Source organism: Gracilinanus agilis, chromosome 1, assembly GCF_016433145.1.
Source record: "Gracilinanus agilis isolate LMUSP501 chromosome 1, AgileGrace, whole genome shotgun sequence".
In the NCBI taxonomy this organism is placed as follows: domain Eukaryota; kingdom Metazoa; phylum Chordata; class Mammalia; order Didelphimorphia; family Didelphidae; genus Gracilinanus; species Gracilinanus agilis.
In genome coordinates, this window is record NC_058130.1 from 385,425,877 (window position 1) to 385,438,877 (window position 13,001).

General features: G+C 33.6%; 1 protein-coding gene across 1 annotated transcript in view; it reads left to right on the top strand.

The window, feature by feature from the left end:
- ADAMTS12 (ADAM metallopeptidase with thrombospondin type 1 motif 12) overlaps positions 1-13,001 on the top strand; it is a 561,778-nt gene that overhangs the window by 381,198 nt on the left and 167,579 nt on the right. The window contains exon 13 of the mRNA XM_044681474.1: positions 12,553-12,686. Within this exon, the coding sequence (XP_044537409.1) occupies positions 12,553-12,686 (134 nt within the window). The remainder of the gene's footprint in view (positions 1-12,552; positions 12,687-13,001) is intronic.

Sequence of the window (13,001 nt, forward strand, 5' to 3'; positions counted from 1 at the left end):
GCCAAATAAAATGTAAGGAAGGCAATATTTTAAATTATGAGACTGTTTGTAGCTTAATAACTTTATTAAATCAAAGTAGTAGTAGTAGTAAAGAGGAAAAAGTAGAAGAGAGGTAGAGATATACTTAGCTTTCTAATCTATTAGCTACCATAATGGGCCTGTAGCTGTAACCCAGCAAGAGCTCCCTCTGTTCCTCCATATTCGACTTCCTGCTGGGTCTCAGCTTATAAACTCTTTTGTCCATCCACTAACTCCCATACATCACATCTCAGGAACCAATCATAGTTTCTTAATTTCCCTGGGCTTCCCAGAGAAGCAATGCCTATGGAATTAGTTTTCTATCTTATTGGTTCCTTGGTTCTTTAACTTCCTCTTCTGAGGCTCATCTATACCTGAATTTTCTCAGTGGTATTTGACCTCCAGGTCACTGAGAGATGACATAAAAAAGGTGACACTGAAGAAAGAGAAATTTGCTTCTGACAGGAACATCACAAGATGTAAAATAGATAACCAAGTACATTAAATTTTAAAAGTTTTACACAAACAAAATGAATGCAACCAAGATTGGATGGGAAACAACAAACTGGAGAAAGAAATTTTTATAGCAAGTATCTCTGACAAAGGCCTCATTTCTCAAATAAAAGAAAGTAAATTTACTATAATTTTTAAAGTAATTTTAGCCTTAGGATCTCAAAATCTTGTTCCAATAAGCCACCTTTATTTAAAAAATTTTCCCCATCTATTCCCATGGACATAAACACTTTTCAACATATTATGAGTTCACAAGGCATTTTAAGATAATTCTAAGAAAACTTCAAACAACTGATGTCCTCATCCATTTTCATAAGATAATTTCAGGTCCACTGAATTTCACTTTGGCCAAGTTAAAAGACCATGAGAAAATATTTTATTTTAAAAATGTTTTATGATTGTCTTTTATACTTTACACCAGAGTCATTTTCCAGTGATCATCTCCATAGAACCCGTCCTAATTATAAACAAAAATGATTAAGTAAAATTAACCAATAGTCAAACAAACTCAGAAGGGGATAGTGAGATCAAAGCAGCTATATGCAAAACTTCAAAGAAAAATATATATTGGCCTCAGGCTTTGGAAGAGATTAAAAAGAATTTCAAAAATCAGAGAGGCATAGGAAAAATGGGGAAGATAAATTAAAGTGATGCAAGAAAAAAAACACCTTAAAAGTAGAATTATCCAAATGGAAAAGGAGGTTCAAAAGTTCACAGAAGAAAATAATGTCTTAAAAATTAGAATTGTGCAAGAAGAAGCTAATGACTTGACAAGACAAGAAACAATAAAATAAAATAAAAAGAATGAAAAAATAGAAGAAAATTTGAAACACCTCACTGCAAAATCAACTGACCTGAAAAATAGATCCATGAGAGATAATTTAAGAGTTATTGGGCCACCTGAAAGCCATGATCCAAAAAAAGTCTAGATATCATATTGCAAGAAATTATCAAAGAAAACTGCCCTGATATTCTTGAATAAAGAGAAAATTGACATTGAAAGAATCTATCAATCACCTACTAAAATAAATCCCCAAATGAAAACTCCTAGGAATATTACAGTCAAAGAGCTCCCAGGCCAAGCAGAAAATAATGCAAGCAACCAGAAACAAACAATGAAGACATCATGAAGCAACAGTCAGGATTGCATAGGATTTGGAAGCTTCTATATTAAAATATTGGAAAGCTTGGAATATGATATTCTAGAAGACAAAGGAACTAGGTTTACAACCAAGGATCACCTACCCAGAAAAACTGAGTATATTCTTTCAAGGGAAAAATAGTCATTTAACAAAATTGAACATTTCCCAGCATTCCTGAAGACTAGGCCTAAACAGAAAATCTGATGTTCAAATATAAGACTCATGAGAAGCATAGAAAGGTAAACAAGAAAGAGAAAATTTAAGGGATTCAGAAAGATCAAACTGTTTATATTCCTATGTGGAAAGATATTATATGTAACTCTTAAAATATTAACATTATTAGAGCAGAGAGAAGGAATATGTATGTATATATACATATGTATATGTATATATTTATATAGATATAGATATAGATATAGATATAGATAGTGTGAAAGTAAGTTGATTAGGATGATATGATATCAAAAAAACCGAGGAATAAAAAAGAAGATTGCATTGAGAGTAAAGGGAAAGAAAAGGTGGAATGGGGTAAATTATCTCACCTAAAGAGGTGTGGAAAACCTATTACAGTGGAGGGAAGGATGAGGGTAGTGACAGGCTATCTTTAAACCCTATTCTCATCAGAACTGGCTCAGGGAAGGAATAACAGCCTTATCCTTCTGATCTCATCCAGTAGAGAAGTAGGAGGGGAATAAGACAAGGGGGTGGGAATAACAGAAGGGAGGATCAAGTGGGGTGCCGTGACTCAAAGCAAAATGCTTGTTGGGGGACAGAGTGAAAGTAAAGAGAAAGAGCAAAGAGGGAAAATAATATAGAGGGAAATACACAATTAGTAATTATAATAGTAAATATAGTAATAATGAAGGTGAATGGTAGGGGCAGCTGGGTAGCTCAGTGGATTGAGAGTCAGGCCTAGAGATGGGAGGTCCTAGGTTCAAATCCGGCCTCAGACACTTCCCAGCTATGTGACCCTGAGCAAGTCACTTGACCCCCATTGCCCACCCTTACCACTCTTCCACCTATGAGCCAATATACAGAAGTTAAGTGTTTTAAAAAATAAAAATTAAATTAAAAAAATTGTGAATGTGAATGGGATGTACTCAACCATAAAATCAAAGCAGATAGCAGTATAGATTAAAAGCCAAGAAACACATTTGAAGCAGAGAGATTCACACAGAGTAAAGCTAAGGGGATGGAATAGAATATATTTTGCTTCAAAAGAAATAAAAAGAAAGTAGGAGAAGAAATCATGATCTCAGACACAATTAAAGCAAGATAGATCTAATGAAAAGAGATAAGGAAGGAAATTACATCTTGATAAATGGTATCTGAACAATGAAGTAATATCATTACCAAACATATGTGCACCACATGGTATAGACTCAAATTTTTAAAGGAGAAATTAAATGACTTACAGGAAGAAATGGTCAAACTATTCTAGTGGGGATTCTCAATCTAACCAAAAAAACAAACAAGAAAGAAGTTAAAGAGGTGAATGAAATTTTAGAAAAGTTAGATTTAATAGATCTCTGGGGAAAAATGAATGGGAATAGAAAAGACTATATTTTCTTTTTTGCAGTCTATATCACCTGCACAAAACTGACCATGCATTAGAGCATAAAAATCTCATAACCAATGCAAAAAAGCAGAAATAATAAATGCATCCTTTTCAGATCATCATGCAAAAACATAATTGATAAGGGCCCATAGAACAACAAATTAAAAAATAATTGGAAGCTAAATAATTTAATTCTAAAAAAGGAGTCAAAGAATAAATTACAGAAATGGCATTTTATTAAGGAGAAAACATTTAAAAATATATTGGTCCACATCCAGAGAAAGAACTATAGGAGAAGAAACACAGAAGAAAAACAATTGTTTAATCACATGGTTCAATGGAGATATGATTGGAGATGTAGAATTAAACAATCACACTATTACAAATATTAACAATATGGAAATAAGTCTTGATCAATGATATAAAATGCAGTGGAATTTCTCATTGACTATGGGTGTGGGGTGGGAGATGGGGGAAAGAACGTGAATCATGTAACCTTGGAAAAATTTTCTAATTAATGAATTAAATAAATAAACTTTAATAAAGAAAAATATATATAGACAGAGAAGCTCCTAGTCATCTGAAAAGAGAAGGAATTAGCAGCTCTACATTTGTGAAAATTTCATTGTTCCTAGCAATGTTCTCATGCTCTGAAGCCAGGAACTAAAAGATGAATTACTCTTCCACATAATAGCCCTTTAAATAGTTATGTGTCTGAGTGTTATATAACAAAACAAAAAGTTTAAGAAGATCTATTTGGGGAATAACCAGCATTTTCAATTAATATGTGCTTAGTACCCACTATGTACAAGACATTGGGGATACAAAAGTTTTATAGAAAGACTATTTTTGCCTTTATTTTCCTGCTTCATAAACCTGATTCATTTTTTCATCTGACTTATTTCTATACATGTTATTCATTTTTTGAAAATCATTTGTCAAATCTTATCACTTTGTCTATTGCAAATAAATTCGTATATTCTAACAAATAAAATATATTGGATATAGCCAAAGCAGTACTTATGGAAATTTTATATTTCTAAATGCTTACATACATAAAATAGAGAAAAAGCAGATCAGTTACTTGAGCATGCAACTAAAAAAAAAGAATGAACTACAAATCCACAATTAAAGACCAAATTGGAAATCCTAAAAAACAAAGAAGAAATTAATAAAATTTAAAGTAAGAAAAACATTGAACTTATAAATAAGAAGTGTAGGTTTTATGGGGGGAGAAACAAATAAAATAGATAAGGCATTGTATAATTTGATTTTTAAAAAGGAAAGAAGAAAAGCAAATTACCAGTATAAAAAAATGAAAAGGGTTAATTCACCACCAAAGAAGAGGAATTTAAAACAATCATTAGGAGCTATTTTGCCCAATTATATGCCAATAAATCTGGCAATATAAGTGAAATGGACAAATATTTATGAAAATTAAAATTGTCTAGATTAACTAAAGAGGAAATAAAATACTTCGATAATCCCATCTCAGAAAAAGAAATTGAATAAGCCATCAATGAATTCCCTAAAAAAAATTCTCAGAGCAAGATGGATTTACAAGTGAATTCTATCAAACATTTAAAGAACAATTAATCCCTCTACTATATAAACAATTTGAGAAAATAGGCAAAGAATGTGTCCTTCCAAATTCCTTCTATGACACAAATATGGTTCTGATGCCTGTCAGAAAGAACAAAAACTGAAAGAAAATTATAAGCCCATTTCATTAACGAACATGATGCAAACATTTTAAATAAAGTACTCTCAAAGAGATTACAGTAATATGCCACGAAGATAATTCACTATAACCATGTGGAATTTATATCAGGTAGGATTTATACCAGAAATGCAGGGCTGGTTTAATATTAGGGAAACTATTGATATAATTGACCATATCAATAAAAAAATAACAGAAATTGCATGATTATCTCAATAGTTGCAGAAAACGTCTTTCACAAAATACAACACTCATTTCTATGAGAAATACTACAAACCACATGAATAAATGGCACTTTCCATAAAATGATAACTAGTTATCTCTCAAAAACCATCAACAAGTATCATCTGTAATGGGGATAAGTAGAAAAGTTGAACAAGTATGCCTATTATCACCACTATTATTTAATACTGTATTAGAAATGTTAGCTTTAGCTATAAAGGAAGAAAAAGAAACTGGAGTTAAAGTAGACAATAAAGAAACAAATCTATTACTCTTTGAGGATGATATGATGGTTTACTTGGAGAATCCTAGAGAATCAACTAAAAACTAGTTGAGATAATTAATAACTTTGGCAAAGTTGCAAGAAACAAAATAAACTCACATAAATATCAGCATTTATCTATATTACTAACAAAGTCAAGCAGGAAGAGATGGAAAGAGAAATTCATTTTAAAATAACTCTAGACAATATAAAATATTTGGGAATCTATTTGCCAAGACAAACACCGGAATTTAATGAACACAGTTACAAAACACTTTTCGTGTAAATAAAGTCAGATCTAAACAATTAGGAAAATAATAATCACTCGATATGCTGAGCTAATATAATAACAGAAATTTTATCAAATCAATTTACTTATTCAGTTCTAAACCAGTCAAACTACCAAAAATTATTTTATAGAATTAACAAAGAATAATAAGAAAACTCACCTGGAAGAACAAAAGATCAAGAATATTAAGGGAGTTAATGAAAACATTTAAGGGATTGTAGCCTAGCAGTACCATATCTCAAATTGTAAAGCAGTGATCAAAACAATATGGCACTGGCCAAGAAATAGAATAGTGTTATCAATGGAATACATTTTATATACAATATGTGGGGATAAATTACCTTAGCAATCTAGTGTATAATAAACTGAAGATCCCAGCTTTGGGGGATAATAATTCACGATTTGACAAAAATTTCTGAGAAAAGTGGAAAACAGTATGGTGAAAACTACATATAGACCAGTATCTCACACTCTATACCAAGATAAGGTCAAAAAAGGCATATGATTTAGACACAAACAGTGATACTATAAGTCTAGGGGAACACAGAATGGTTTACCTGTCAGATCTATGGAGAAGGGAAGTTTATGACCAAACAAAAATAGAAAATATTCAATACGTAAAATGAAGAATTTTGATTATATTAAATTCAAAAGGTTTTGTATAAGCAAAACCAATGTAAGCAAGGTTAGAAGGGAAACACAAATGGGAAAATTTTGCAGCAAATTTCTCTGATAAAGGTTTCATTTCTCAAATATATAGAGAACTATGTCAAATTTGTAAGAATACAAACCATTCCCCAATTGACAAATGGTGAAAAGATATGAACTAGCAGTTTTCAGATGAAGAAATAAAAGCTATCAATAATCACATGAAAAATGTTCTAAATCACTCTCTATTAGAGAAATGTAAATTAAAATGACCATTCATTCATTCATTCATTCATTCAAATGAATCACTTCATACCTGTCAGATTAGTCAATATGACAGTAAAGAATAATGATAAATGTTAGAGAGGGCAAAATTGGAGCACCGTTGCAAATTGTTCCAACCATTCTGGAGGGCTATTAGGAACTATGCCCAAATGGCTAAAAACTGTGTATCCTGTATTACTACTCCTAGGTCTGGATCCCAAAGAATTTAAATGGAAAAAAGTACTTATTTATACTAAAATATTCATAGCAGATTTTTTGTGGTAGTAAAAAATTGGAAATTGAGGGGATGTCCATCAGTTGGGGAATGGCTGAACAATTTGTGGTAAGAGATGGTGATGGAATACTATTGTTCTATAAGAAATGATGAGCAGAATAATTTCAGGGAAAAAAAGCAGGAAAGACTTACATGAACTGATGCAGAGTGAAATAAGCAGAACCAATAGAACATTATAAACAGTAAAAGCAATATTGTACAATGATCAACTGTGAAAGACTTCGCAGCAATAAAAAAGACTTCCAGAACAATTCTGAAAGACGAAAAAAGAATGCTCTTCACTTCCAGAGAAGACTTATTGAAGTTGGAATGCAGATTAAGACATATTATTTTCACTTTAGTTTGTGTTTTTAGTTGGGGGGTGGTTTTATATAAGAATTTTTATAACAGTGACAAATATGGAAGTATATTTTGCATGATAATACATGTATAACTCAGATCAAATAGTTTACCCTCTCCAGGAAGGGGGGAAAAGAGATAAAGGGAGACAATTTGGATCTTGTAATTTTGAAAAATTTATGTTGAAGATTGTTGTTGCAGGTAATAGAGAAAATAAAAGATATGTTTTTAAAATCTGTCCTCATATACTTCCTCACTGTGTGTCCCTGGACAAATTAATAAACCTCTCTGTCTGTCTTAGCTTCCTCAAATGTAAATAATAGCTGTAGTTAGGATAATAATAACATCTCCCTCTCAGAGTTGCTATGAGGATAAAATAATATTTGTAAAGTGCTTAGCACAGTATGTGGAACATACTATGTGCTTAAAAATTCTTATTCCTTTTCCCTCCTCTTTTATTGGCTCAGTGAGGTGAGTGAGAACGAGATGTTAAGGATGCAATAATGACTGTGCAATATTCTTAATCCATACTTCATCATCTCTCTAATAAGAAGAGGGAAGAATGTTTCTTTACAGGCCTTCTAGAATAAAAATTGGCCATTAAAATCATATGTTTTAAAGCTTTAAAAAACTGAGATTTAAAACATTAGAGGAAAAATAGAACCAATGCTTTCCACAAACTCAGAGAATTTTAGTCTCTTTCTCTTTATGAATTGTGGGAGAATCACTGAGAACACATTCCATGGTGAAGACTGACGCTCTGGGTATGTAGAAACTGTCTCCTAAGCCCCTTGACAATAGAAAAGCCTGTTTGGATTTGCAGCATCTCTTATCATAGAATCATAGAATTTGAGTCAAAAGGGATTTCAGGGGCCACTTAGCCCAATCCATACCTGGAAGTGAATTCCCTCTGTATTGTGTTAAGACATTTTTCCTTTCATCAAGTCTAGATTTTCCTCTTCAATTTCTGCTACTTTCTCCCAGTTCTGCTCTCTGGGGCTTAAGAAAAAGAATCTAATCCTTTATTCCACTGACAGCCCTTCAAATGCTTGGAGACAGATATCTTCAGGGTAAATTCCCCATTTCCACAAAATGCTCCTCACATGACATGAATTTGAGTCCCTTTGGCATCCTAGTTACTCTCCTCTGAATTGTTCCCAGCTTATTCATGTCCTTCATAAAATATGGCACCCAGAATAGAGCACAGTCTCAATCTTAAGCAATTGGTTTTTCTACTCAGTCATAGCAAGCGATTGTCTTTTTCTTTTTTTTTTTCATTTTTATTCTCTATAGTCAGCAAGTAGCCTTTACTAGAAGTGGCTCTCCCTTTCCATACCCAGGCACTGCCATATATGCTCCCTTTCTTGTTCTCTCTTCTTTCCTAGACATTTATAACTTTCAAACAGACTCCTGACCTAATTCCCCTTACATGTAGGTACACCATTCCCTAGCAGAAATGAAGGTGTCTCCCAGTGGAAAATCGGTCCCTTACATTGAGGCATTATGGGAGATATTTGATGAAGAAGTAGAACAGGAACTTGTCTTATCTCATTGGGAATCAGTCCAAGAGAGTGGGATAGATTAGGTCAAACATCTGAACTTAACTATTGTCCTTGAATTTGGTCACTAGATTGAGGGCCAAATTACTATGATTCTGCCACTGCAATACAAATATATTTCTGGCATCCTTCCCTTCTTTTCTACTTATACTTCCACTACTCCAGTCGAGGCTCTCATTGGTTCTAATTGGTCTTGCCTCTAACCTCCCCATTCAATCCCCAATTCCTTCTTCACCCCACTACTGAAATGGTCTTCTTAACCTCTGATTATGTAATTCTTCTCACCTACCCTTACTTCTTTAAAAAAAAAAAACTCTTACCTTCCATCTTAGAATCAATACTGTATGTTGGAATGATAAGGTCTAGGCAATAGGGGTTGAGTGACTTACCCAAAGTCAGACAGCTAAGAAATGTCTGAAGTTAGATTTGAACTTGGGATTTCTATCTCTAGACCTCGTTCTCAACCCACTGCATCACCCAGCTGCCCCGCTGTTGCTATCTCTTAAAAAACTTTAATAACTTGCCCCCTTGCATATGAGAGGGGAAAAAAATAAAACCAAATCCTTTTTTCTGTGATTCAAATTATATATATATATATATATATAATTATACCACACATTATCTTATTTAACACCATTCTTCTTTAGGTACAAAAGTTGCAGCTGAAGTGGAGAAATGATTTTCCCGCATCTTGTCATATCCTTCCCTACTCCCTAACTGGAGATTTATTCATCTTTATGATCACTGCCTAACACCCAATAGGTATTTAAGATATACCGTTCATTGTGTGTTGCATTAAATAGCAGGTTAAGCCTTGCTGAAGAGAGGATCAAGGGTAGGTTGTTTCTGGGACTTTTTTGGGGACGACCTCCCTTTTCCATGACACAGAAATAATAGACAATTCTAGAAGGGTTCAGAACATTCATTCTATGCCCTTTGCTTTTTGTAAACTAAGCATCACTCCATTCTTTCTTTTTTCTTCTATCCTTCTCCTTGGCAACCAGTTAGTATATACTATTTCAGGAAATTATTTCTCTGAACTTCATGTACCTGATTTAGTGTGGCTTATCACTGGGAGATCAGGATTATTCCTAGGTAATATTGGAAATATTCATTTTATTCCAGTTAATACAGTGACTGAACTAATAATGTCCTCCCCCCCAAAAAAAATTAAAAAACAAGGAAGGACTTTGGACATATTCATACATTTTGGGTTTTCTCAGACCTTTTCTTCTCAAATCCTTGGATCCTTTTCTTCTTGCTGTCTTTAAAAAATACCCATATGTCCCTAGTTTGGTGGAGCTTTCTTGACTTTTCTGGGTAATTTGTTCTCTGGCCTTCATGTGAATTCAGCTGCTCACCTTTCTTTGATTTTATTTTTTTCTTCTTAGAAATAGCAACTATCTATAGTTATGCCCCATTTTCACCATGTGATTGGTTTCTCTAGCCTGCCTCCCACCCTTTTTTTCTAAGAGAAAAGTTCTCAAGAATATTTCCATAATTAATTATTGTTCAATCGTGTCCAACTCCTCACAATCCCATGGGCCATACTGTCCTTGAGGTTTTCATGGCAAAGATATTGGAGTAGTTTGCCATTTCCCTCTTCAGTGGATTATGATAAAAAGAATAAGTGACTTGCCCAGGGTCACACAGCTAGTAAGCATTTGAGGCCATATGTGAACTCAAGTTTTCTTGACTCTAAGCCCCATGCTCTATCCACTGAGCCACTTAGTTGCCTCTATTTGTTTCCCTAAATAAATGGATGATAAATTATTGTAGTGCAACATATAGACCTTGGGTATATCTGCCTAATATTACTATTAGTAAAACAAGTCAACACTTTGCTTCTCGAGAGTTGTTATAAGTAAAATAAAATAAAAATAAAACCCTATTTTAGCTTAAAAACACACATGGTCAGGTGGGTGGCACCATCTGTATCCTCAAACTGATCTGATCCCTGAAGAAGTAGCTATACAACTGTACCTAACAAACATATTCAGAAGAGATAATAAGCAAAGTCTTTCAAAAATTTAAAATAAGCAAAAATGGATCTGCCCTTTCGATTTAGTTAAATAAATATAAAAGTCAAGCCAGCCTCTAGGGACAAGTGCCTTCTATCTAGCTGCCCCTTACCTTACCTAGGGGCAGACAGTGAGCAAAGAGTACAAAGTTGGTTGACCATTGCTGAAGTGGTGGAATGGGTAGTGGGTAGTTGTAGAATAGATTTATGTTCAGTTTTGGTTACATAAGGTACCTTCTGAAGTTCCTTCTAAATTCTTGATGGTGGGATCATAATTGATTAATTTAATCCATCTATCAGAACAAGGTAATTGGCTTTCTGCTGAAGAGATCAGCTCCTCTTTGTATCTATGGTATAGCTTTCTAGGGTTCCCATTTATTTCTGACTGTCAAGGATTTTAAAAAAATTATCTGGTGGATGCCTCATTTTCTTCATTTGGGGAGATGAGAAAACAGTTCTCTGAGTGAGTCAGGGATATGGCACCCAGGATGGGAGAAGAAATTACTGTGATTAAATCGACAGTCTTCTGAATAGGGAAAGAGAAGGGAATAAACATTTATGTAGTACCATATGTGCCTGGCACCATACTAAGTGCTTTTTAACAAATATTTCATTTGATCTTCACAGAAATCCCCCAAGGATTTTTATCTCCATTTAGGTGTTATTATCTCCATTTTACAGATGAGAAAACTGATGGAAGTAGAAGTTAAATTACTTGCCTTGCTCATAGTCATAAAGCTAATAATCGTTTGAGGCTGGATTTGAACTCGAGTCTTCCTTACTGCAGGTCTAAAGCTCTATCCCCTGAGCACATAGCTGCCTCAATTCTGCATACTGGCAAAGTCACATGACCCCCAGTTGCTGCTATAAGAGCTAATATTACCTGAATAATATAATATAATATAATATATATAGGAGATCAGCTCCTATTTATTTTATATAATTATATATTATATAAATTATATAATTTTTATATAAATACAATTTCCCATCTCATATACCTTTCCTCATTTCCCCTAGCTGTTAATGCAGCCTCCACCACCACTAACATGTTATTTCCCCTAGGAAAGTGTAGAGTCCTTAAAGATAAGGATTTTATTATGTTTGTGTTTATCCCAGTGCCTAACACAATGCCTGGCATGTATGTACATGGGCATACATACACATTTTACTGGTTTCAAATATTATGCAGAAGTCAAAAAAGCATTCTGAATTAGTAGACAACCAGTCTTAGAACCATCAAGACCTAGATTTAACTCCTATCTGACCTATATTCACTATATGATCCTTGGCAAGTCATTTAATAAATATATGTAATAATAATAAATAATAATAATAGCTAGCACTTATAGACTTTTACTTATATTATCTCATCTTATTATATCATAAATTATCTCATCCACATTATAACACTATAAGGTAGATGTTATTTTTATCCTTATTTTATAGAGAAGGAAATTGAGGTTGAGAAAAATTAAGTGACTTGCACTGGGTCACCCAGCGAGGCAGGATTTGGACTCAAATTTTCCTGACTTCAAATCAAGCACTCTTTACATTATACCATCCAGCTGTCCTGGGAGTGAGATTCTTATGCTTTTTATGACTTTCAAAACCATAGATAGGATGATCAGATGTCACAAATTTAAAAAAACTTTGGAGAAATTTAAATGCTAGCTTGAAACTTCCTCTTTTTTCCACTGCAGAATATCCCTGTGAACTCTACTGTCGACCCATAGATGGACAGTTTTCAGAGAAAATGCTAGATGCTGTTATCGATGGTACACCTTGCTTTGAAGGAGGCAACAGCAGAAATGTCTGTATTAATGGCATATGTAAGGTATTGGGTATGTTTCCTTAATCTACAACTTTGTGTAATCATAATAATATTTCAAAGAATTAAGCTGAGTTAAAATAATTTTTGTTCAAGGTGTTTAAATTTGGCATCAGTTCTTGGATTGAGATTATATTTGCCAGGGCATCTAAGTGGCAGAAAGGGGAACCTGGATTCAAATCTAGTCTCAGACACTTCCTATCTCTGTTACCCTGGACAAATCACTTAACCCCAATTGTCTAGCCCTTGCTGCTTTTCTATCTTAGAAGTGATACTGACAGAGGGTAAGGGTTTTAAAGGAAGGAAGGAAGGAAGGAAGGA